This window comes from Polyodon spathula, chromosome 6 (assembly GCF_017654505.1).
Source record: "Polyodon spathula isolate WHYD16114869_AA chromosome 6, ASM1765450v1, whole genome shotgun sequence".
NCBI lineage: Eukaryota > Metazoa > Chordata > Actinopteri > Acipenseriformes > Polyodontidae > Polyodon > Polyodon spathula.
This window is the reverse complement of record NC_054539.1, coordinates 65,521,790-65,549,207: the sequence shown is the minus strand read 5'-3', so window position 1 is coordinate 65,549,207 and position 27,418 is coordinate 65,521,790. Positions and strand designations below refer to the sequence as shown.

The 27,418-nt window shown below is 38.0% G+C and overlaps 1 protein-coding gene across 2 annotated transcripts in view; it reads left to right on the top strand.

Moving 5' to 3' along the window:
- Positions 1 to 24,235, top strand: part of LOC121317485 (scavenger receptor class A member 5-like) — a 67,204-nt gene extending 42,969 nt beyond the window's left edge. For both annotated transcript variants that reach the window (XM_041253473.1, XM_041253474.1), the window contains exons 5-9: positions 2,225 to 2,305; positions 3,557 to 3,655; positions 5,484 to 5,537; positions 16,289 to 16,480; positions 23,322 to 24,235. In XM_041253473.1, coding sequence (XP_041109407.1) covers positions 2,225 to 2,305; positions 3,557 to 3,655; positions 5,484 to 5,537; positions 16,289 to 16,480; positions 23,322 to 23,455 — 560 coding nt within the window. In that variant the 3' untranslated portion in view covers positions 23,456 to 24,235. The remainder of the gene's footprint in view (positions 1 to 2,224; positions 2,306 to 3,556; positions 3,656 to 5,483; positions 5,538 to 16,288; positions 16,481 to 23,321) is intronic.
- The last annotated feature ends 3,183 nt before the right edge of the window (positions 24,236 to 27,418 follow it).

Here is a 27,418-nt window from a genome sequence, read left to right as displayed (position 1 = left end):
GTAGTTTTATCACTAACTGTACTAAATGAAAATAGAAATGCAGCTAGATTTGTTTCTACCCCAAACTGCCACTGTAACAACATAGGCTGCACCCTCAAGCATTGCCACTTCACCTGTGCATGAGCCTAGAGCTCCCCCTTCTAATAAACACAGAATGCAGACTGTGGTGAGGGAAACTACCTTATAGAATTTCACCTAAAGCAAAAGTATATCATAGAAAGTAAATTAAATTAAACAAATCAACACGTGATTGTTTGCCGATGTAACTACATCAGCTGGATGAAGTAATTAATTTAATTAGTGTTCAGAGCTGTGGTAGATTGAAGTGAAATTAGATAGTGTGTAAACTGGTCAGTGATTATCAAGTGTGTTGTTTGGGGCATGTCTCTCAGCTTGCTGCAGTGTTCACATTACCCCCTTGCCCAGCTGCACTGGCTACCTGTAAAGTTCATGATTACTTTCAAAATTCTCATGCTTGCTTACAAGGTCATTCATCACACAGGTCCAGAGTATCTCTCCAACCTGCTGACCCGCTATGTTCCTGCACGCAAGCTGAGGTCCTCTGACTCTGGCTTGCTTATTATACCAAAGCAAAAGTGCACCACACTCGGAGAGCGCTCTTTTAGCTTCATGGCCCCGACTCTCTGGAACTCTCTCCCAGCTTTAGTGCGTGCAGCTCCCACAGTCGCTTGCTTCAAACTAAGGACTTCTTCAGTAGACAAGTCAAGGAATGTTATACGTTGTCTGTATATTCTGCCCGCACAATATTTCCTCTTTTTCTGTTGCTCTGCTGCATTTGCAAATATAGCTGTAGTACAAGTGAGAAAAGCCATCTTTGTCTCTAACTAGGACTTTAGAAAGGATGTTTTATTAATTCTACAAAATAATTCAGAGGAGTGGTACGTCTGTAACATTAAACGCAACATTTTAATTTGCGAAAATTAACTTTTCAAGCACAACCACTGGTGAAGGTCCTGAGAGTCTGGAACCTTGGTCCCATTTATGTACAACAACTTGAGCTGACACCCAAGGTTCCTTCACGAACTACTTGACCCAAGATTCTGGGTTCATGAGATACAAACAACCAACGAACAAGATACCCAAATGGCCTCCTCTCGTTTGTAAACTAATAAGTACTTCGGAGGGGTTTTAACTTTTTGAAGCCTCCCCCAAATTTGAAAAAGAAAAAAACTTGCAAGCCTATAAAACTTAACGCAGAGTCTATTTTGAAAAAAAAAACGTTTTTCAACTTTTTTTTTAGACAAAAAGGAAAAAACTCTGTTGTGTGTGTTGCGAACACACACAACCCTTTTGACAAGGTTCCCCACTTTGTATCAATGGAGGCTAAACGTGGTGCTTAATGCACTCATGAAGCCTCCATTTGAGCCCTTGCATTCAGCTGAGCTGAAATTTTTATCATTTAAAGTGGCTTTCTTGCTTGCTATCACCTCCACAAAGCGGGTGAGTGAGATGCAGGCATTTTCTATTGCGAAAGCCTGCTTAATTTTTACAGAGGCCAGGACAAAGGTTACGCTCTGTACCAATCCTGCCTTTTTGCCGAAGACTATCTCAGCATTTCATGTCAACCAGTCTGTGGAATTGGAGGCTTTCCATCCACCTCCTTTCCAGTCTGACAGAGAGTGACAGCTCCATACGCTCTGCCCAGTTCGGGCCCTGGCATACTACGTTGACAGGACGAAAAGTTGGAGGCAGTCTGAACAGATTTTTTTTCTGCTATGGGGCGAAGTCCTGTGGTCAAGCCCTGTCTAAGCAGCAGCTGTCCCAGTAGTCCCTTGTGTGGCTTTGGTACGCTCATCCATATGGTAATGGTTACATTTTGTACTTGAAAGGGAACGTTAGGTTATTATCACAACCCTGGATCCCTGAAATAGAAATGTAACCATTAACTTTCACGGTCACTGAGACGATGATTGCAAAGGCTTGTGGGAAAAATAACAATGAGATCTGTGTGCGCAGACTTTTAATGTCATCGGGGGCAGGCCATGACGGCATCACTGGCTCAGAGAGCAGCCTTAGTATATCATATTCAGGATTCGGGTCTTTAGGAGGTAAGTACCCATGCACTAATGGTTACATTTCTATTTCAGAGTACCAGGGTTATGATAATAACCTTTTCCATAAAGCTTACTCCAGTGCACTGCATACCTGAGTGACACAGTGTCACGTTCTGTGGGAGCAAAAATTATTTAATTTTTTCTTCCAGGGCCCCCAGGACCAAAGGGGGACAGAGGGAATGGCGGACCCCCCGGGATTGCTGGTATGCCAGGTTTACCAGGATTGAGAGGTAACTTTTCTGTATTAAAGAGTACCTTCAAACTCACATTTGTATTTTTGTTTTCTATCCCTTACCTTTTTTATGATATTTACAATGATTCTGAATGGATCTTATAGAAAATACTGTTTTATTTAAATTGTATTTTAGGTTATGGTCTTCAGCTCTAGTTGACAGCAGTAGACATGTGTAATACAGGCTAGCAAAGTGTCTTTATAGCACCATTTAATAAACACCTACTTTGTATTGCCAGCAGTACAAAAGAAAATGTGATCCTCAGTGTTATAGAGGTTCACTAGATTACACTGACACATAAAAAGACACTTCAGTTGATGCAGCCTGTGTTAAACATGTCTACAACTGAACAACTTCTAAACCTAGTCACCTTATCACAGACTATTTAAAAAAACAAATAAAACACAATATTCTTGTAATATACAATAGAACTACTCAGAATGATTGCAAACATCATAAAAGAGTAAGGGAACAGTAAACAGCTACTCTTTTACACTGCTGTATATCAAGTATTAGATCTGAGTGGGTGCTTACAAATCACTAGAGAGGACATGTCCAATGATGTTATGTTGCAGATAAAGGATGGCAGATTTCCATTCAGTTTCTTCATTATAGTTCAGCCTCAGTGGATTCAAACCCTTTGATATACATTCACAATGTCAACCGAATTATAAAACTAACATGTTAGATTTAGCCTGTCCTATTTTAGTTATCCAAAATATGGAGCTTTATTTGATGCAGCTTTGTTGATGGAGCTTTATTTAGAAGTGAGTAGTTTTTCGAGATTTACAATTATACTGTAAATACAGTATAATCGTAAATCTCGAAAAACTGCTCTCTTCTAAATCTTTTGTAGTCATTTTTGTATTACTTTAGTATAAATACATGTTAATTTGGATTCATATGTTGTTTTTTTCTGACTTTATGTGAACGAAAAGACACACATTTGCCCGTTTTCCCATTGGAAATAGTGATATCTTGAAATATCACTGTCCTGCTCTCAAAAGCAAAGTTTGTGGGGAGTAATAGCCATTTTCTATACTTTTGAGGCATAAGCAATTAGGAAATAACACTTACTACACAGGAACAAAAATTGTGTTACATAGTGTTATCTGTAGCACTCGTTTCATGTCAATCATCCCACAAGATTTTTTTGAATGCATTCCTGAAAATACCTTTCTAGAAAACAATAAACCTCACTGCTAAAAAGGTCTTCAGAATACAATTGTGTGTATTTGTTATGATCAGGAATGCCTGGAGAAAATGGATTGCCAGGTGGGCAAGGCCTGAAGGGAGACCCAGGGCAAGATGGCCTGCCAGGTCTTGTTGGAACTAAAGGATCTAAAGGTATGTCTGTATCTGCCATTACTGCCAAATGTATTATTATTTAATGAACACACAGCCAGACAGACCATTGCCTTTCAATCTTTCAGATATCCACTTAAGACCATTTAAATAACAGTAATACAACAGCAGCAATTTTAAAGTTACATTAAAACCCACTAAGGTAAAAAAGCCATTTTATAAAAGTGTGTTTTTAGTCTTGACTTGAAAACTGTAACGGTCCCAGCTTCCCTGACAAATGAAGGCAGAGCATTCCATAATTTAGGAGCTCTACAAGAGAAAGCCCTACCTCCCGTGTTGCTTTTGTTGACCCTAGGAATAACAAGCAGCCACGCATCATGTGATCTCAGAGTGCGGTTTGGAAGATACAGGGTCAGTAACTGCAAATAACTACATGCTAATTCATTCAGGGCCATGTAAGTTAACAGCAAAATTATAAAATAAATTCTATACTGCACAGGGAGCCAGTGTAAAGATGCCAAAACAGGGGTAATGTGTTCACATTTCCTGGTTGTAGTCAGAATTCTAGCATCGTTATTCTGAGCAAGCTGCAAGCGGGATGTTTTGGCACACTAGAAAAAAGTGCATTACAATTATCAATTCTAGATGAAACACAGGTATGCATTAGTCTCTCAGCATCAGATAAGAAAATAAATGGTCTAAGTTTGGCTATATTTCTCAAATGGTAAAAGGATACTTTAGTAACTCCCATAATATGACTATCAAATGAGAGCTCAGGATCAAAGAAGACCCCCAAACTATTAATTTCTAGTTTATGTTTTGACGAGAGACTGCAAGGGTCGAGCTCATGTAATCCCACATTTCCTTTTAGTTGGTTTTGTGATCCCGTTAGCATAACCTCTGTTTTATCTGAATTCAACATTAGAAAATTCTGTGACATCCAATGCTTGATGTCTGTAAGGCAAGTAGCTAATAACACCCAGGCAGAAGAAATTCTTGGCTTTAGGGAAAAATATATCTGGGGATCATCAGCATAGCAATGGAAGTGTCTGGGATAACTATGGTTAGTGTCACCTAACAATAGCATATATAATGAAAATCACCTAACAGTAGCATATATAATGAAAACAGCAAGGGACCTAGAATGGAGCCCTGTGGAACACCACAGACAACTTCCTGTAATGCTGGTTTTTATAGGTTTTTACATTTCTATAGGAACAGAAATACTGTATAGTGGAGACACCTGTACATATGTACTGTGTACTGAGAGTCTGACATTTGAAAATATCTCTAATTTCATTGGTCTATCCTGTCCGTTCTGTCTAGATCTTGACATCATCTCTGTCTTTCTTCAACATTTTGACATTTTTCTGTCAGTGAAAATAAACTGTCATAACGACTGAGCGAATTTAACAGGGGCTTATTGAGGGGATTTCATTGAAATTGGTTCAGCCTCTATACCTCTATAATGTTCTTCAGCTCACCCATTTCATTTGGAACTTGGTTCTGTACGACTCAGCATTAGCACAGTCTTGAGGGTTGAATCACAGAGACCTATTAAAGTGCCAGCCTCTGACCTTAAGAGCTAATGAATGCTAGATTTGCACAATCACTACCTGAATTAAACTTTGCATGGGCATTTGCTGCAAGAAGTTATTCCACATGGTGTGAATGCAAAAAGCAGTGCTGGCTGACACATGCAGAATCTATTTAATGGGTGTAATGGATGCACTGAGTTACTGTAGGTAAACTATGTAACTGGGTCCTAGCAACTGCTGTGAATTATTTTATTCACACAGCGCAAAGTAAAGTCTATTCTGCAACTTGTACAAGGTTCTTCATTTTTTTTTAAATATATTTTCTTTCTAAGGTGAAAGAGGTGAAAAGGGAGAAAAGGGTGACAGAGGCGAGAAGGGAGACACAGGTAAGATATTAAAATTAATACATTGGTTATATTGCTTCCCAGGCTATTTCAGTGTATCATCTTATTGGCTGAACAATCCAAAAAAAAAATCTGTATATTTCTATGTTAAAATAATTCCAGACAATTTTCACACCATGCGTATCCCTTCATTAATTAGGTCTCACATATGTAGTTTGGAAAATAATCTGTGTTTTTGCATATGTATTTTTTTGTTCTAAAACATAAGTGGGTTAACACTAGGCTAAATAAATACCTGTTCGCAAGTCTTGCTTTCAGATTGAGTTTACACTTCCATGGTCATTTCACCTGGACAGCGACATTGTCCTCTCCCCTTCAGGGACTTCTTTCCTGTCCCTTAACCAAGTAACTGCCTCCCCCAGTGACTGACGTGCTTTGCAGCCAGTAAGATGCTTTGACCCCAAAGACACTGCTGAGATGAAATAACCCAAAAAGTGCAACAGATTTCCTGGAAAACAAGGCAAGCAAACTGAGACCTTTCTTTTACCTAGTATATTAACATGTAGATGTGATGTTTAAAAATAAAAAGTACATGTTTGGGATGTCAGATTCACTTTTGAAACTGTACATTTGAGACCTATAAAGTGAAGGGAAGTGCACGATAGGCAGGTTTTATGAAATTATTTTGTTAACTACAAACACTTTAACGTCTCGTAATCGATACAAAAATATTTTCATAGAATTAGACAAAAATGTGCATTATTTAGCTCATGTTAGGACTCAGTGGACTTCTCTTGAAAAACAAAATCTGCCTTTTTGATTTTTTATTGTGCTTAATACAAGTAAATTAAAGAACAAGTGGTATTGTACATTCCTCTCAAACAAGCATTTGGAAACAGGATGATTAGCTCTCCTAACCAAACTAAAGCAATTGTGCTGTTGACCACCATGACCCACCCTCATTGACCCTGGACACTGGATACTGTCAATGCTGCTTTCAGCCCTTTCCCAAAGTGTTGTATCTGACTGGCTTTAATGCAGTCCCATTGTTTTTGTCTCTAATGACTAAAATAAAAGAATGTGCCAACTTCTGGTTTTAATTCAGTTTTTTAATCAAAGCCTTAGCCTGTACTTTGTGGTGAGTTTAGAGAAATAACTAGGATTGACATTGTATAATTAAATCCATCCTTATCTGTTCTTGTAGAATGTGCAGATTGAGGTTTATGAAACAGTCTTCATAGCCCATGATGTACTCCTTCTCTGTACCTCCTTCAATTTAGTGACAATGTTATTGTTGTAGTCTTACCAGGGATTATATGATCATATCATAACTTGTGTTCTGCTTTTCCAGCTTTCCTTTTATTTATTTTTATTTAAGAATCCCTATGAGGGGGGCTTGTATGAATTTGCAAATCTACTGCCACTCCTATATCTGCTTGTATCTCATAAACTGTTTCAGCAATTGAATGCCAATTGGGGAGTGGCCACCTGTATATTATTATTATTATTATTATTATTATTATTATTATTATTATTATTATTATTATTATTATTTCTTAGCAGATGCCCTTATCCAGGGCGACTTAAAATTGTTACAAAATATCACAGTACAAAGTATCACACTAAAATATCATATTACAGATAAGAGCAGTTATAAAGTACAATAAAATCAGTAGCAAATAAGATCAAATTTCAAATAAGAGCAACATAAAGAATACAGTAAATAAATACATTTAAGAGTGAGTTCGACTAAGAGCAGTTAACTTACGGTAGAAATATTTGCTTATACGGGTAAAGTCCAGTAAGAGCACATAGTAAGTATGATAAATGGTGAGAATGATTTCAAATAAGAGCAATTATAGAAAAAAAAAAATGTGAATACAGATACCTGTAAAAGTCAAATCAAACACGAGATACAGGAAATAGTTATAGTTAAGAGCAGTATTAGAATACGGCAAGGTATGGAGCAGCTCAATGCATGTAAGGGCTGATTTAAGTACTGGTACAACTTGGTGCCATATAGTTATAGGTTTTGTATCCATGCAAGCAAAGGAAAACACATATTTACTGGCTTAGCTTTAATAAAATAAAAAAAGCATATGCATACGCCTTCACATACGCCTCCTTAATTAAAGCTTGTCTGAGATGCTGGACTCCCGACCGACGAGGAAGACGACGAAGATGTTTAAAAATGCTAATTTAAGTAATACATGTGTTGAATGACTTGCAGTAGGAGAATAGTGCAGTATTCAGTTACGCAGCACTGCACTGTTCTACTGTAGGCATTAATTTGAGTGCTCTACCTATTCACCGTACCAACTCTGACACTGTTAAAATAACAGCGTATAGTAACACAGTAATAGTTTAAAACATTGGGTGTATTTATTGAACATGATAACTCATTATATTCTTTATATTGTCATCTCAAAAAATGTTAAATGTCCAAAAAGCTAGATTTTAAAAAGCGATCAGCTGTTAATATTACCATTTAAATGTGATAAACACACAATCAGAATGATTAAAATCCCAATACATTGACCTGTTCTGCTAGTATTACCTTGCTGAGCACACCGGTGCAGTTTTGTACGGCAGCAAATGTTTTACCGGTACCCAGTACCAGTACGTACCAGCTTACATTCACCTCTGAGCTTAGGCTACTTCAAAAAACTGGATTTCGTAATCGTGATCATTTGTTTTCTGGATAAGTGTAGTCCAGCAGTGACATTTTCTGAAAAATCAGATCAAAATGATCCAAGTAAAAGTAATCTCGATCACAGAATGTAGGATTACAAAATCCGGATCACTGTTATCCAGATTCACACTTTTGAAAAACCGGTCCCTGGGGATCGGCAGTTTATTTTTCAAACAATAGGAAAATATTTACATGATGATTTTCAATGACGCTCTTAAGCAATGAAAGCTCAGATTGCGTGTGAACTAGCAGTGTCTGTGCATTTAATTAAAACATGAGTTAATGTTGGGTGAATATCGTCTGCCTCCTTCTTTGGAAACGGGATGTTGCACATCAGGAATTTCTTGCCTAGGAAAATAATAGTAAATATAAAAAAATGCAAATTCCTTTTTCAGGCCATGAATAAAAACAACCCAGCTTGCTTTTTCCTTTCTTTATAGTTATCGTAGACATGTTTGTAAGAAGGGGATTTGGAATCATATACTGTATGAATGTGACAATTCCAAACATCTGAAACTTGTTTTAATCAATTGTAACGACGGGTCCCGAGGCAGGCTGGAGAGAGGGGCGGGGCCAGCGCGCAGACTGATCATCACCAACCAGGAAGCGGGCGCCCCTTGGAACAGGGCGTGATCAGCACACTGGAGTGACCCCTGCCTTTTCTTTTTATCTTTTTTTAAAATTTAGTCATCTCCGATTTTTTACCCCTGTTTTCTCCCCAATTTAGTGTGCACAATTTTTATCTGTATCCTCGACTCACCGCTCGCAACCCCATCGCTGACTCGGGGAATGGAGGTTGGAGCACGTGTCCTCCGATACATGCTCCTGCCAGTCCGTCATTTTTCGCACTGCAGACCCACAGTGAGGCCACCAGACTTATAGTGCCGGAGGACAACACAGATCTGCCGGTTCCACTGCAGAACCACAAGCGCCCTATCGGCCACAGGGGATTCCCGTGTCGACCGAAGCCCTCCCTACCTGGGCAGCACCAATTGCGCCAATTGCGCCACCCCCTAGGAATTCATACCTGCGATCCCCAGATTATAGGGCACATCCTGCACGCCACGTGGAGCACCTTTACTAGATGCGCCACTCGGGAGCCCCACCCCTGCCTTTTAGAAGGTTCTATGGATCCCTGGGCTGAAGAATTTCCTCACAGCTGCCAGCCTGGGACTTTCTGGCCTTGGACTTTCCAGCCAGGTGAGGTATCTAGCTCCGGATTGGCTGTAGGAACCCCTCTGCAAACTCATCGCGGCGATTTGACAGTCTGACTTGCCGGGTGTTCATGCAGGAGGAGCTGGCTCGGGACCAATTCATGGAGGCACTGGGGCCTGAACAGCTGCGGGGTGAAGTGTGCCTGCTCCACCCCCAGAGTCTCCAGGAGATGCTAGAGGTGGCCCACGAGAGGGAGACAGTCTGGGCATCTGACCGTCAGGGCCCCATGGGGAGCAGCCAACCCCTGGTCCGGGAGGCGCAGATCGATCCAGGTGAGTCTGGCCTCAGTACGGCGTCAATGGCATGGCTTCCAGAGGTCGTCACTCTTATCAGGGCAGTCGTGACCCATGACCTCGAAGCCAGCCGGCGGCAAACTCACCGGTGTTGGGGGTACGGACAGCCTGGTCATCGTGGAGCACAGCGCCCAGAAAAGCGTTGCATTGGGAAAGCGCTGATTCATTGGCCGATGCCAGAAAATGAAAAGGGGGCTGCTTAAGAGCGGGAAACTGGACCCCGTCACCTACCCCTGTTGCAGAAAAATTGGACATCCAGTGAAGGTGGCTGGGAGAGCCTCAGTGGGAGACCTCTGTTATGTCCCGGTCTGGCTTGAAGGGGTGCCCTGCTTGGCACTGGTAGACACGTTATCGACAGTGACTCCAGTACGACCGGACGTTCTAAGACAGAGTTGATGGGGACATCGTTCGCTGGAAGCAACGACTGTCTAGTTAAGGACAGTGACAGGGGAGCTGTGTAATTCATAGTACAGCCATAATATACAGAGCCTAGCTGGGATAATAGTTATTAATAGTTTTGTTGTTTTGTTCTAGTATATCTAGTCTTGTCTACCTATTCTCTGATTTGGATGTATGCAGCAGTAAATAGTTACCTTTTGAATTTGTGGGCACCAGGAAAATAAAATAAAATAAATGTGCTTTATTAAAGCAACACAGTCTGCTGATTTCTTCTTGCCTGAGTTACCCCAACATCTACCTCTGACCTGGCTAACCTTACAGGTACTTTTAAGTTAAATACTTCAAATGCCATGTACAGTGCTTCTCTGACTTCCCTAGGTGTGTAAGTATTAAATGTATATTTCTGTGGCTAGTGTAAGTGTCTTTAATTGAGGGTTTAAGATATCCGTTAAACTACATCCCCTTGGGCCCAAGTAGATAGTTTTCATGTTATTTTGTAAACAATTGACAAGACATCCCAGGCCCAGATCTTTGTAAGATAAACTTGAGCAATACACTTTGCCAACGAGGACAGCTGTTTCAGAGTAACAAATCACCAGAGTAATCCAACACAATAAACAAGAGGTGCATGTGCTGTGCCTCTTGCATATTTTGGTTTATTAAGATGCTGATACTCTTGGACTAGAGTATGCTCACAGGGTAAACGAGAAAGTTTGATAAAGTAAAAATACATTTGAATAAACAGACATTACCTGGCTGTTTTACTTATGGGACATAAAGTTGTAGGTATTGTTGTGTCCTGAGTTGTTACAGAAACAATCTTTAATAAGAAAACGAGAGAGCTCTTGCTACACTTCCAAAAGAGACATGTGTTTTGAATCAAATCAAATTGGCTGCATACTGTATTTTCAGCTTGTACATCTGTATCACATTTGGGGAGATGTCATTGTTTTCTTCTTCTGATGCTGCCTTCAGGTTCGTATTTTATTAGAAACATTCCTTTATTAGTTTAACAATAAGAAAAATAGTTTCAATAAGTCAAAATTTATTTTGCAATAATGGTTGGTGAGTAATCTGTGTATTTTGGTTTGACAATCATCCAAACCTAGGTCCTACAAGCCTCTCTACAAGCAGCAGGCTTCAACACGCTTGAAAGTCGTTCAGTATTTTGAGCTATGAAGACCTATCCTCAAGCAAATACAGGATCAAACAAGCCATGAGAGGTGTGTTATGATGACACGCGACTCCAGAATACTTCCTGAATACTTCTATCTGCCCACAGAGAAACTAGAGCCTACACTTCCTCGGCGGCCCAAGACTGTACTTTTCTCTCATCACACTCACTACCCGCCATGTTTGTTGTTTTCCTTTCTGGAGGGTACTGACTGAAGTAACATAATGACGAAAATCCTTAACCCTGCCCCTGGCTCGGCTTGGCTCACAGCCGGATTCAGATGTCTGGTGAGGCCAGAGTTTCACATTTTTGTTCTTGCTCGGCTCGACAAATTGCAAGTAAATATCCACCTGTATATATACCGTTCTGAGCCCTCACGGGTCAGATGTGCCTGTGGAGAAGGGATACTTTTTTTTTTTTTTACCAGAATTACACAGCAGTATAAGTGATGACATGCATCACACAGCACTGCCCAGGGTATCTGCATGGTGTGAGAATTCCTCAGTGATAAGTTGTGGTTGGAAATCTGTAGTAAGGTCTGTTCTCTAGAATTGCCTTCATATCACTTTCTTTTGATACAAAGTAATCTATGCAGTGCTTAAATCATGACTGAATCTGAATTGCATGATGGAGGTTCAGTGTTACAGATTATCTCTTATGAAGATGTACTGTTGTAAACAGTAGAAAAGCATTGCAAACTGTAGTAAAGCATAGGGAATGTATGGTAAAGCAAAGGAGGCTATGTGGTCCAGTGGTTAAAGAAAGGGGCTTGTAAGCAGGAGGTCTAATATGGGCCAACTTGCCTTTGTACATCAGGCATCTCATCTTTGGAATTTATTGCCATCAAACATAAAAACGGCCTCTTCACAATACCTTTTAAAATCACTCACTAAATCTGATCAGGTTTGTAAACCATGTAAATTAGAATTGTTTAACTTTTTTATTCTTTAATTTTGTATAATTATTTGTATGATTGTTTTAACTGTTTGTGTCCCGTTTGAATGATTTGTCTCTTTTTTTGCGATGTAATTTCTTGCCGCCTTTTTAATTGCTCATGGTACAGAAAAACTAAATGGTTGACTGTGAGTGTTCGCAGTTTGTTTTTTCAAACCGGCTCTTCATCTTCCCATTGAAAAAATCTTCCACGGGCTGTAAAAATATTTTTTTCTATGAATTACATCACTCAAGATTCATCAATCAAGTCCTCAATGTTGTTGTTATAATCAGTTGCTTGCCTTATGTGCTGCGTATACAATCTTACTCTTAAATTACAAAGTACCTTTTGAAACATGCTGCGTATACAATCTTACTCTTAAATTACAAAGTACCTTTTATATATATATATATATATATATATATATATATATATATATATATATATATATATATATATATATATATATATATATATATAAAGCCAGTTTTGTTCTTTAGCTGCCCACTTTATTAAAGTCGGGAGCCGCTACTCTAGTCTCGTTCCCGGGAATGTAATATGTAATATTTCAGGCAGACTCTGGGGTGCATTATATTCTAATGGTGTGGTACCGTCAGCAAGCAGTGATGTGACTTTTGCACTGTGATGTGTATTCAGTCACAATGGAGTGAAACCGTGCACTCTTATTGGCTGTTAGGGTAAACAATAAAATACACACAGCTGGATAAATTGAGGATAGTTGTGCTTATGGAACACCACTACACATTCAATGGGTTTCTACGTGGGTCAGTTTTCACGTGAAATGCTGATGCACATGTGGGAGAATTACTCGGGTAAATCACATTTGTGGCCAAAAAAAACGGCCAGAGAGAGGGATAGGTACAAATCACATATTCAGTCTGATTACCATAGTATCACACAGTAAAATTAGTGTGCCCCATAGTTAAGATTGACCCTATGGCTTTGTGTTCAGCGGGACAGTTTGGGATAGTTCAGACTTTTCAACTCACAACCCAATGCAGTCTGGTAAGAATAATCCTGCTTCTCTTAAAGGAAAGATTGGTACCTGAGACAGGTAAAACATACCAGATTGTATTGGGTTGCAAAGCCTGAACTATCCCAAACTGTCCCGCTGAGCACAGCCACATGGTCATCTTAACCATAATATGACCACGATTTCATGTGATAATGAATAAAATTACAACAGTAAATACAGAAATCATTAACGTGCACAGTAAGTGCAATTATCGGGCACCATTTTTTTTTTTGTACCTTTTCATAAATGAGGCCCTTGGTGCTGGTTGAGAAGTTGGTTAAGCTGGTTCAAAAAAAAATTGGAAACCTTACAGATCTCTTTACTGAAGAGTGAACTGTGTGTTACTCTTATTAAATACCCTATTTTCTTGTCTGGTATATTATATACCTTCTTGGAGCCCAGTAAGAGGCACATAAATAGTATTTCAATTCTCAGCTCCCCATCAGTGTTCAGCAGGGACTACCCGTTTTCTTAGTGTACTCTTTGAATTAGTATTAGCAATTGTCTTCCAGAACGTTCAGGAGAGTTGTAGCGGGGGAGACTTCATGTGTTTGTGTTTTTTGTGCTTGATATTTACCAGACCAGAGAACAGATCCGGCGTGTTTATTGTGTTTTATGTGCTTGATATTTACCCGACCAGAGAACAGATCTGGCGTGTTTATTGTGTTTATTCATCTAACTTTCCGTATCTCTGTTTCTGAATATTTAAAACCATCTGACACTGCATAGAAAATTACAGGGGTAATTTTTACCTGCAGTTACAAAGTTTGAGAACATTGAGAACAGTATACTTGGAATATATCCAATTCACACAAAAAGCAGTCGGTCGCCAGAAATGACCAGTCTTTAATCAAAGTCAGAAAGCAGGTGAGGTTTCACCTTGTTCTATCTAAACTATAGAGCTGTGTAGTCAGGAGTCACTAGGATGTTGGTGTGTGTTGTAAAACAAAACAAAACAAAAAATCCCACTTCCACCAACATCTTGCTTTCCAGCTAATTATTTTCACCTGAAACTTTTAATGGGTTAAACCTCTACAGCCCATTTCAAAGAATGTGCAAAGGCAAATGATACAATAATGTTAACAGTATAAAACTACTAAGAAGCTAATGAGGGTAAATATTTGACTCGTCCTTCCTGCAATTCCCCTTGCTTCAAAAGAATACACCATGAGGTCAAAAGAAGAAGAAAAAAAAACACTCCCAACATAAGAACATGTGTATTACCTGACAGTATTTATTTGTATTTTATTTGTCAATAAACCATACACCATAATAGGACTTGCTAATATCTTTGTTAAGGTGTAATGTACAGAAAAAAAGCTAATTAAGTTTTTTTTTTTTTTTCTGTGGTCCAGTTCCAAGCACGAGTCAATTTTCTTAGTAAAATGAAGTACAATAATCTGGAAATCTAGGGCCCCAGAGTGGCTCACCTGATAAAGGGACGGACTTGTACAAGGTGAGTTATACAGTTAGAGGAGCGCGGGTCTGCGAGTAGTGCAACGTTGGCTCTGGTAACCTCGTGGGTTAAGGAGGTAAGACAGGAAGGGACTGTTTATTCTCACCATGCTACAGCAGGCCTGATTGGCCAGGCATACACTGAGGCAGACACATGAGGCCTGGCCTTTGTCCTCCAGGCCCCACTGGCTCACTAACAGCTGTAATAATAATAAAAAAAGAAAATCTACTAAACCAAGTTCAGTTTCAAAATTAACATACTGTAGTTTTTCCAAGGTAGTGTCTAGTTTTCAAAACTTGATAAGTGCATTTTCAGTACTTTACCCACTTTCAAAACCTCCATTTCAAAAAAAGTATTTAAACTAAAATCCAATATTCTGTATTCTGTATTGCTTCCTTTTTCCTGTTTTCTTCTTTGTTATTGTGCTATGGGCTTGCCAAATCAGTGACAATCTGACGATCAGCACGCAAGGGATTGAACATTGCAACTTTAAAAACAAGGCAATTTTCAGTCAACTATATATAAACCTGATTAAAATGTAATATTGCTGAGATTGTTTTACTTGTGAGTATACCATGAACCAAATCCATAAAACAGATGTATAATCAACTTGGGCAAAAAAAACCAACCCTGTCTAAAATGGCATGACATTTTATTTGATTGTACAGAGCAGACAAGCTTTTCATCTTACAATCCCTAATTGTATACAGCATCTCCCAACAGAACAATTATGGCTAGTTTTGGTAAAAACATGTGCCCATTCTAAGGGATATTTCTCGTTTGAAAGGCATAATTGGTACCACATTTGTTGTAATTCGCTCCTATGTAAACACTTTCATAATTTTATATTTTCAAAAGCTCCGTGTCCAATCTTGTACTGATAAGAAGCACTCAGGGGATCTTTCCACTTCCATAAGCAAAACCCGAATGAGGAGACATTCCTTCTCCAAGTGTTTGTATCTAACAGGCATTCATATTTTGAAGCCCAGCACTGTCACAGTCATAACAGGATGCCCAGAGGGTGCATGGCTCAGTGGCATCTGTTATCCAGCTATCCAGCCATCTATGGCTTCTTGGTTTAAATCTTGTCAAGGCCTGCAATAACCAAAATATTGTCTAGGACCTGCCATGATATGAGCCTCTGCCTATTTAATTTGTCATTTTACCAAAATTGTACGTGAGTCTGGTATTTCTTTTCCTGGTATGTGAAAAAATGTCTATATATATAGACCAGCTGAAGTTGGGCTTCAGGCAGAAATTCAAAAGAGCAAGAGGTGACCCCTTAAGTGGAGTGCAAACCACTAAGAAGCTGGATTTATTTTCATGACCCCCACGGATGGCATTGCTTCTGCGGTGTTCCATTCCCATGTGTGTCTTTTGGTTTTATTGAATTCTGTTTTTTTCTTTCTTCTTGTTTGCTTTTCAGTAATTCCAGTTTTAATCCCCAGTTTTAATGGGAAGAAAATATGCCACTAAAAGGATTGCAAAAACAATATTCCATGATTTTATGTCCTTTATCATTAGACAGGCTGATACCATCAGTTATTAACACCCTAAGCTGTCATTTATTAACACCTGTCTGTGGTTTGCATAGGAGCAGATGAAACCATAGTTCGGCTGGTGAACGGATCTTCACCCTCTGAGGGCCGAGTGGAGGTGCACTACGACAAGCGCTGGGGTACAGTGTGCGATGACGGCTGGGACAAAAAGGATGGGGACGTGGTTTGCAGGATGCTGGGATTCAAAGGAGCCAGGGAGGTTCATAAAACCGCAAGATTTGGACAAGGTAGGTTGGAAATAGCTGACTCAAGTGTCGTTCTCCTCCAATGACCAGGTAGCAAGATCAGCAGGCGAATCTTGATTCCTGCATTATCTCTTTGGTTTGCAGCCGCAGGCCAGTTTTCACAGCTAGTTTGCAACTAAAGACATCTGTGGGGATCTAAGCCACCAGAACATTGCCAATTTTACCAGAAGTCCTATTTCCAGACATAATGTGTGTCAAATCTTCTTTGAAATAGGAAAATGTACAAAATCATAGCTCAGATAGCCTTGCAGGAAGCATGTCCCTCCAATATGGAGGCACAAAACAAAACAAAACTAAAAACAGTTCATAGTTAAAAAAATAAATAAATGCTGTACAAAACAATGAGGTTTCGATTAGATACTAGCTCACTAGATACCAGTATATTTATTAAATACAAGTAAAAGGTTTACACCAAACAAAACACTGATACTGTATGCAAAACATAAGGCATGTTGGCCAAAACAAATAAACAGACAGACAGACACCAACCACTGAAGCAAACAAGTGTTGTGCGGATGTAAAGCTCGTACAAGTAGCAATTGTTATTATATTTTCAGTTCTTACTTTTCAGTTCCACCTCTGAACAACCCCCATCCCCGGTCAGCAAAAGCTGCTTGTTTTTATATCGTGGTCGAGGGATTAACTGGCTAACGAAACCTAGTTTATCCCTCGACCACATTCTGCACAGGATTTCGGAGATGCTTGGTCGACAGACAATTTTTCAATAATTTGTTAGCTGCCCACCACACATTCTCACGAGATTAGCTGGATGGGGAATTAAAACCCCATTCATGCTGTAAAACAACAATACCAAAACATTGATTTAAAGAAACACAAACCAGTACATTATAATAATAGTAATACCAAATAATACAAATAAGCACAGGGGTTGCAGTACCCCGTCACAAACCTGCAGAACGCATTGGAGATAAAAGGCCTCCAAAACTTAATTAAATCATCAGAGCTGAGGAGAGACCTCCATCTTGGGGTGGGAGAGTAGTTCAGTCTCCATGGACACCATGCGTACCAAATAGTGTGGTTATTTTGTGATGTGTGCGGTACAGTCCACTGAGGATTTATTTAAGACCATAAAACTAATTTCACTGTAAGAATTAAAACCTGAGGTGAAATTATTTTCACTCACCCCTGTTTTATGGAAACAATACACATTTCAGGTGACACAAAACAATACTAGAAATAAGGCTAAACTCCTCAGTGGTAGCATTTGAGAAATTTGAACTTCAGCCTAAGATAGCCTTTGAGCCAAATGTTTTTTTGTTTTGTTTTGTTTATGTTTACATGTTAAAAACTATTTAAAACAATTTAAACATTGTACTTCCTGCCAAAAAACAGTTAACAAATGCAGTAAGTAAGTTAAATAGAAATTATCATTTTTGGATAACCTTTCCGTGTTCTGAGCCATCTGACTCTTGGAACAAACGCCCATATAAATATAATTAATGCCAAATACAAATAATATGCTACAAATAAAAACATTCAAAACAAAACAAAACGCAAACTACTTCTGAGTATTCTTACACGATGCATGGAGAATACAGACAGCATGAATCAAACCCACCAGCAATGCCGAAAGTCTCTCCACTGCTGTTCTGGGTTATTTAACCCTTAACGCTACATTTATTCAGCGCTTTTCAGACGTGCCAGGTCCAATTTATTTTCACACGCGCTGTTTATTTTACACAGGTTGTTTGTAATGTTTTGTTTTAAAAGGAACTGAATTGAAAAAGGACACCAAGTCCTGCATCTTCAGCCAAGCCCCACCCCTTGTTCGCCTTGTTTACATACCTCTTTATACACATCCTCTCCTGATCATTCGTTTTATCACCAAACTCCTCAATAATACGATGTAAGTTATTATTTTATTACTATATCATCTCAAAAAGCTCTGCAAATGTCTGTGATATTCTTTGAGCGCTGGATGCAGAATCAGCTGTCTCCTTTGTTTGTGTCCATGTTATCTCTGTGGTGCATGGGGCTATCAGATATGGCCTTTTTTTCAGCTTCGTTCGGTTCCTATCGGTCACACCCGGCCAGTGAAAGGTTTTCTTGGCTTTTTCCAGAGAAAAAAAATGACTAGAGACCTGTGCTTTACGTCTTTTTGATGATGTCGGACAGGGTCCGACATCGGACTGGAAAGGGAAAATTGCAAAGTCGGACCTGGTCCGACATAGGACCGCAAAGGTGGAAACCCTTTATCCCACTGTGGCCATTGGATGGGTTGCGTAATAATGGTTCAGTTCTACCTCGGGCAGAACAGATTGGTTAAATACTGCTGTACTAGTGTTGTGATAGCAGAAAATGCAATAGTCTACTACAGCAATATATACAGTCTCCCTCAATAAAAAGTAATGTGATATTTATACTATATATTTAACTATTCTAGGCCAGTTTTTCTGAAATGCGACCGGTGATTTTGTGGTGGCACAGAGTGTTGGTAAAAGCACATTTCATTGCTATTGTCATGGTTTGGATTTATATGAATTTGTTTTTGCAAGTTGTAATAAAGTGCAAAAAACAGTGCCCAGCAGTGTGTGTTGGCTTCAAGAAACTTGCCTTTCATGAATAAAAACAACTTTCTTGTGCTGGAAATCTTTTGGTTCTTAAAATAAATAAATAAATAAATAAAACCCTTTATTGTGAAGTTATTGTGAGGTGTAAAGTTATTCTGAAGTTATTGTGAGGTATAAAGTTATTGTGAAGTTATTGTGAGGTGTAAAGTTATTGTGAAGTTATTGTGAGGTGTAAAGTTATTGTGACGTTATTGTGAGGTGTAAAGTTATTGTGACGTTATTGTGAGGTGTAAAGTTATTGTGAAGTTATTGTGAGGTGTAAAGTTATTGTGAAGTTATTGTGAGGTGTAAAGTTATTGTGAAGTTATTGTGAGGTGTAAAGTTATTGTGAAGTTATTGTGAGGTGTAAAGTTATTCTGAAGTTATTGTGAGGTGTAAAGTTATTCTGAAGTTATTGTGAGGTGTAAAGTTATTGTGAAGTTATTGTGAGGTGTAAAGTTATTGTGAAGTTATTGTGAGGTGTAAAGTTATTGTGAAATCAGTTACCACGTAAAGGACAGTTAAAGTAGGCAGGTACTGCAAGAGGGGTTTCCTGCTATTAGATTACGTGAAGATGTGGGTAACAAATTGTTTGAGATAGCATCATTAGAAGTGGAAAAGATAGTGGCCTGTAAAGAATGAGTGAGATCTTTGCAGTTCTTAGTGTAGAAATTAGTGTCGTAAAGTTGTTGTTGGGCTTCTTTTGTATATAGGTCTTTACTCCAGACAACTACTGCTCCTCGTTTCTCAGCAGGTTTTATTGCAATGTCATCTCGGTTTTGTATGTTCCGCAGTGCAACGGGTTCCTCTTTAGATAAGTTATGCTGTTTCATAGGTTGGTTAAAATTTATTTGTTGAATTTCTCTTTCACATTTGTTGATGAAAAAATCTAGTGCTTGAAATTCAACTGAAGGGGTCGTCCAGGTTGATTTAGTTTGTATGTATTAATGAAAAATATCAGGATGCATGAAAATAGTAAAGGGAGCAGATGAGGTATTAGCTCAGACGTATTTGCAGCGAAGATCAAAATTTCTTCGACAAAAGTGAGGAAATGTGTTTTTTTGGAAATTGTGGCTTTCCAGACAAGATCATCACTAGGCTTTTTTATTTTTATGTGGATTTTATATGTTATAAATATATTATATATTACATGACATATTATATATGTCATGTAATAACCTGAGTCTGTGAACATGTCATATTAACCTCAAACAACTATCTTTTTAAATGATACAATATTTTAATAAGTTGTTCTCTATCAAGAAAATGAACAGGATAGAATAACATTCAAAATAAACAGAAACCCTGAGAGGTTGGTAATTTCTCTTTTTCACATAGAAAAGCATGTCCTAAATTAGTTAATTGCCTTTTAACAGGTTCAGTTAACTATTATATGACTTGCTTGGGGTGAAATCCTGGACTGGAACAGATCTTGATGGCCAGATTTGACTGTCACTGGACTAGAAAAAAATGTAACATTCTCCTAACAAGCTTGACTCAACAGGTAAAATGACAGAATTAGCAGTATTCTGTAATGAAGTATTCTGATCATAATCTTGTACAATATAATACTGTTTATATAGCACCTTGTTATATAATAAAACATTCTTAGGCACTTTACAAAGTAATTACATATACACTGGACCGATAGAATAGCTTTACAACAAAAATAATACAATGTAAATAAGTTTGAATAGGGTACCCCCAACTGAAAACTGAAAAAAGGACAATCATATATCTGTACTACAGTGAGAGTCCCCAAGCCTGTTTCTTACCACAACATTTAAAAGTATATTAAATATGTTATATGTATATTACAAAATAAGTTTCCAAAATGTACTAGGGAATCCCTGGGCAACCTTTATGCAGCTAGGTAGCTGTCAGATTATAAACAAAAGAGTTTATCAGACAGTAGGTCATAAAGCTGTACATTTTCTGTTCTTTTTAGCCAACAAAGACTGCTTCAAAGTAAACAAGAATGGAGGAAGATGGGGGGTATCTCAATAGAAAGCAAAGTGACTAACAATGAGTTATCACACCAGAGAAATTCAGGTCACTCATCACACTGTCATTCTTTTATAAAAGCACTAAACCGGAGCTGAATATTCTGGGTACTACAGAATATTCGGTCACAAGAAAAAAACAGTACATACATTTTCCTTTTCTTGTAGAATTTTATACTCCTTCCAATGGTGCCGTTAGACATGTTTTCTTAAATTCATCAAACCTCTGACTCCTATAACTTAACAGTGACAAACAAGGAATTGGAAAATGCCTTTCTCTTGGTCTGAGCAAACGAACTAAAAATCATAAATAGGAGCACTGTATTCTACTGGAAACATTTGCGTTAGTGACCTTTGCTCCTTGGTGACTGTGACACTGTCTCACAAGAACATTTTCTGCCATTGTGAAAAGTTATAATGAAACTTTACTGTGGTGTTACACAGAGAGATAAACACACTAAAGTCATGTGACAGATTACCATGAAACAGACACCTGAAACATCTTGTTAGACTTATAAACAGTTCTGAGCCACAAATCAAACTTTAGGAGCCTGATATGGGATTTGCGGCCGAGCTGACCACTTCAGTAGAGAAAAACCAGTATGGACCGCTGATGTTGAAGTCCAATCTGATTTTTTTGACTCGCCAAATGCGGTACGGTACGTTTCGCAGTACAGGGCTGAACCGGATATTGGACCGTTTTATCCAGTGTCATAGCAATTCTAAATAAGCTCAGGTATAACCAATCGCCTGTGTTTAATTGTAGTGATTCACATGATTTCAGGATAAATTCAGCAGTTCTTGTAGGTTTCCTCTGCTGGGTAGTGCATTTCAAAGCAAAGTCTCAACCATGAGCACCAAGGTGCTTTCAAAAGAACTCCGGGACAAAGTTGTTGAAAGGCACAGATCAGGGGATGGGTATAAAAAAATATCAAAGGCCTTGACTATCCCTTGGAGCACAGTCAAGTCGATTATTAAGAAGTGGAAGGTAAATGGCACCACCAAGACCCTGCCTAGATCAGGCCGTCTCTCCAAACTGGATGACCAAGCAAGAAGGAGACTGATCAGAGAGGCTACCAAGAGGCCAATGGCAACTTTCCAAGAGCTACAGGCTTTTATGGCCAAGACTGGTCAAAGTGTGCATGTGACAACAACATCCCAAGCACTCCACAAATCTGGCCTGTATGGTAAGGTGGCAAGAAGGAAGGCATTTCTTAAGAAAGTCCACCTTGAATCCTATTTGAAGTATGCAAAAAAAAAACACTCAGGAGATTCTGTAGCCATGAGGCAAAACTAAAATTGGCCTAAATGCAAAACGTTATGTTTGGCACAAACCCAACACAGTGCATCACCCAAAAAACACCATCCCTACTGTGAAGCATGGTAGTGGCAACATCATGTTGTGGGGATGTTTCTCATCGGCAGGGACTGGGGCATTTTTCAGGATAGAATGGAAAATGAATGGAGCAAAGTACACAGAAGTCATTGAGGAAAACCTACTGCCCTCTACAAGAAAGCTGAAACTGGGATGGAAGTTCACCTTTCAGTATGACAACGACCCAAAGCATACAGCCCAAGCTACACTTGAGTGGCTAAGGAAGAAAAAGGTAAATGTCCTTGAGTGGTCCAGTCAGAACCCTGACCTAAATCCAATCTAAATTTTGTGGCACGACTTGAAGATTGCTGTCCATCAACGGTCCCCAAGGAACTTGACAGAGCTTTAACAGTTTTGTAAAGAAGAATAGTCAAGTATTGCCAAATCTAGGTGTGCAAAGTTGGTAGAGACCTATCCCAACAGACTAACAGCTGTAGTTGCTGCCAAAGGTCCTTCCTCCAAGTGGAGACTTATCCAATTATGACCTTTCAGTTTTGTATTTTTAATATATAATCTAATTTTTTTTCTTAATAAAAACTTTTTTCCCCTTAACAGTGTGGAGTATGGTGTGTAGATAATTGTATGTCGATAATTTATGAAACTCTGAGGCACTGACACAACAAAATGTGAAAAAAAGTTCAAGGGGGTGTAGACTTTCTATAGGCACTGTATATATATATATATATATATATATATATATATATATATATATATATATATATATATATATATATATATATATATATATATATAAACAGGATGTTAGAAGAAAAATAAAGTTTAGAGAAAGACTCATCATCAAAAATATGTATTTTTGTGTTGCTTTTTTTTTCAAAATCAACAATAGTACATAATACTATTATTTGTTGTTTCAGGCTCTGGATTCATTTGGATGGATGACGTTGCCTGCACAGGGACAGAGGAAACAATCCTTCAGTGCAGATTTGCAGGCTGGGGAAAGACTAACTGTGGACATGTGGAGGATGCTGGCGTTACCTGCAACCCATAGCAGGAGTTTTGTACAAGAGAGGAAAGAGGACGCAAACTCCAAAACAAAAAATATATGGATACAGCGAATTAGGAATCAACTTCAGCAAGACTAATTGTTTTATTATTTTTATATATCCATAAACATCCAAAATGGTGACTTTGGATGGTCCACAAACAATGTTATGCATATATTCATTTAACCAGGAAAAGAATCCCATTAAGTGTGAGCTCTTTTCATACTAAGGGGTTCCTGGCATGACAACACAAGCCAAAGTACTGGACACTGCAGCAAAATCGAAACCATCAAAATAGGTAATAGTATTATTGTGCATAAAAACGAATTCTGATAATAGGTTTATATCTATTTAATGTAGGTAGTATAATGTAATCTATTTGCTTCCACAAACATGTACCACCCAGATTAAACCATGCATTTACACTAACTAGTAATGTGCAACAGCTGTTTTTCTTTCTCCTTTGAATGAGATTAAATTAGCATATATTAAATATGTTTTACCCCACACTGACCAAAAACATCATATACATTAATTGTTCTGACTTGGGAGGAATCATAATGAGGTCTAATATGCTGTACTTCACTCCAGAGACCTTAAAAGTAGAGTCAAAATAACTTTTATTTCTATATCAAATATCAGATTAATCTTTGCAGAGTAATTGATTTGTGTTTTTTATATTTCTGTGAGAGTTTTGTATATGTTATTTTGACAATGTGAGAATAATGCGGATGCATAATGCAGATGATTTAATTCACATGTAACTTTTATATGTAATTTTTTTAATGACAAATAAAATATATCTATGTTTATATATATGCATTGTTTAATGTGAGTAATTCAAAACTATTAATACTGAGCAGATAATGAACAAGATCACTCAAATCTACTGGCTCTAGAGAGGCTATGAACATCACAGCTGACACAAGTGCAAATTCGTAAAACGGGTTTAAGTTATAAAAAAAAAAGGCAAACTCCAATCACAATACAGAACAGGTAATACAGAAATTGATTTAAACTGATGCACAAGCTATATACATACAGTATATAACCAAGGTAGTTCATGATGACCAAAAGGTACTGTGTGATGTGAGTCTGCTACAGAGTAAAGAGAAATCAGACACGTGGAAGTTTGGCCGTAACTAGCTTTGAGGACACCGAGCTTGTGTCCTCATTGTTTTTTTGCATCATCAATGCTGATGCTCAAGTACAAATTCTGGTAAAGTACAAAAGACTCCTTAATTTGTGTTGGTTTGCTGTGTAACTTAGATTTGGAAGCTGAATAGTAAATACCAAGCAGTCATATAAATACTACCACCTATAGCTTGAAACCTAAGTTTGACCTCGGTAGAATTTTAATATTCAAATCCTGGGTAAAATTTCACATCATTAAAAATACTGTATCCCTATTTTGAAGCAAGAAGCAAAGGGAAATGTACATTTTCTCATAGGTATAAAACCCTGTTAATCATATCACAGTAGAAACAATCAGAACAGTTGATTTATTGTTTTTATTTATTTATGTGTTTATTTTAGGTGTGTCACTAAGTAACATTTTTGATTGGTTAGTTTATGGGCATTAGCTGTTTTGTATAGTAATACTTAAAAATTCTATAGAATCAAAAAAATAATAATTACACGAAGAGTTTAATAGCAAAATATAATGCACATTTTATGCAAAGAACAAAACAAACCCAATAATAAATAAATAAATAAATAGATAGATAAATAATAAACTTACATATGCATACCTGCCAAGCCTCCCTATTTCGTCAGGAGACTCCAGCAGAGTTTGAATCTCCCGTCTGCCAATGAGATTAAAAAAAAAAACTCCTGATAATTTAGATTGCCAATTGTAATGCAGTATATTTTCTCTAACTAATGCCAACCCCCTGCCCGCTAGCTTGGTCACTCACTCTACAAACAGTAAAAAAAAAAAAAAAAAAAACGTAAAAAAATAAATATAGGTTTGTATATACAGTATCTTAATTCAGCACCACAAACCACCCCTCCTCTACCCCCTACTTGTAGTAACTTTGTAGTAAGGATGACCAATTTAAATGATTAAAGTAACATGGGATGGTTGCAAACTAAACTGCAAACTACTGACGCTCTCCTTGTATGAAAAACTTTGCTTGCAAATGAAACAGAACACCCTTTCGTTTCCAATGATATTTCTAATTAATACCCAAAATTAGATAAGAGTTTTCCCTTTAATGGTTCGTAACACTCTATTTTCTGTTCTCTCCGACTATCTCCACGTGATACTGTTAGCTACTTTGGATTTTAACCCTATAATGGCCAGAAAAAAAAAAAATTCTGCAAGATTAAATTGTAAAAAAAAAATAATACTCTGCGATCAACTCTTTAATTGACTAATCAGTCTGATTAATTTGTTAATTGGTACAGGCGTAATTTATTTATTTAGTGTAATTTGTCAAATAATATGAAGAAAGTAAAGCCCCTTTCACACTGGCACTTCTTCCAAGGTCCGGACCTGGGTTCTGGCTACCCTGGTCACAATCCTGCATAGAAACAAGTACCTGAGTCACACCTGGGTTAACCAGGGTTCCTGGTTGAAGCATCATTCTGCACCCGTGAACAGATAAACACGACACAAAACACACTTTGTTATGGGCCATGGGATAGGAGAGGAATTTCATTACACTGGCTCCTTGTTTCTTTTTCCGTGTGACGCCACAGAGAAGGGCATTTCATTTTTAAAGGGTGGAGACCTTTTTAGCAGCACAGAGAAACAAAACATGACATAAGAATCTTTTTTACAGCTAGAAAAATGTGAAAATCTTGTAAATCTGATGTGTTTGAATCATAGTTATATTAGAACATGTATTCTGTCTCGTGTGTTTTAATATATACACATTTTTCCTTACTACTGATAATAATGAAATGAATTCAAAAGGATCTATCACCTTATACAGGAGAGAAGGGGTTTGAGGGTCACTTGTGACAAAGGTAATGGCAGTTCTTCTTCAACTTCTGATTTGGAGTTCCCATGCTTCACGGTGCCTGCATGTGAGGCCAGCACTCAACCCCTGTCGGAGAAAGAGTGCAGTGGCAGGGGGTTATCCTTTGAGCTGCTACAGCAAGTACAAGTGTCTTTCAATTTGTGGCTTTTGTTATTAAATGGTATTTGTAAACTCAGTCTTGCATTAGGGCTAGTTAGGTTCAACTCCCAGTGAGCCATTCTAGCCATATTAGTATTGGCTGTCTAACTGTCCAAAAGATTTCCAGCTGCTGTCCAATATCCAGTGGAAGAGGTAGAGACTCACATACTGCTTTGAGTAAATACTGAATAATTAATACATTGCAGGTACCAGTTCTGACCCAGCAGTCTTTTAGCTTGTAGAAATACTGTAGCTTTTTGAGATATGAAAACACTTGGGAGTTTGACTTAAAGATAAGTGCTTACAGGGTAGTATAAATTACCCACTAGTAACATTTGGTCTTGGTCAATGTAATGGGTGGAACTATTAACCGTAATCTACTGCCAAACCTTTTGAGCATCTGAAAGTAGTTCATGCAAGTTCTATGATGTAGGTGTGATCATGTTTTGTACATATACACACATATATATATATATATACAGTTGTAGTCAAAAGTTTACATACCCCAATGGAAATTAATAATTTCTACAAATTTCTCGAAAACAAACAATTTTAGGAAAAATCTTTTGTAGCAGAAGTTTTGCTTTTGTGGATGAGGAAAAAAAAGTTACAAGACATAGATGTCCAAAAATGCTAATTCAAAAGTATTCATACCCTTTGTTGCTATGATAGCATTGTCTACAATGTGCTAGAAATTTCACTATGACAATGCAGAACCTAATTCTAGAAAAGTCTAGAAAATGCAGGGTGGTAGGTGAACATTCTTAGAGAGTACACAAGGGTTAGGTATAGGATGACTGCTGTCATTACCAATAAGTCAATATTGGAAAAAGTAAAGAGTAT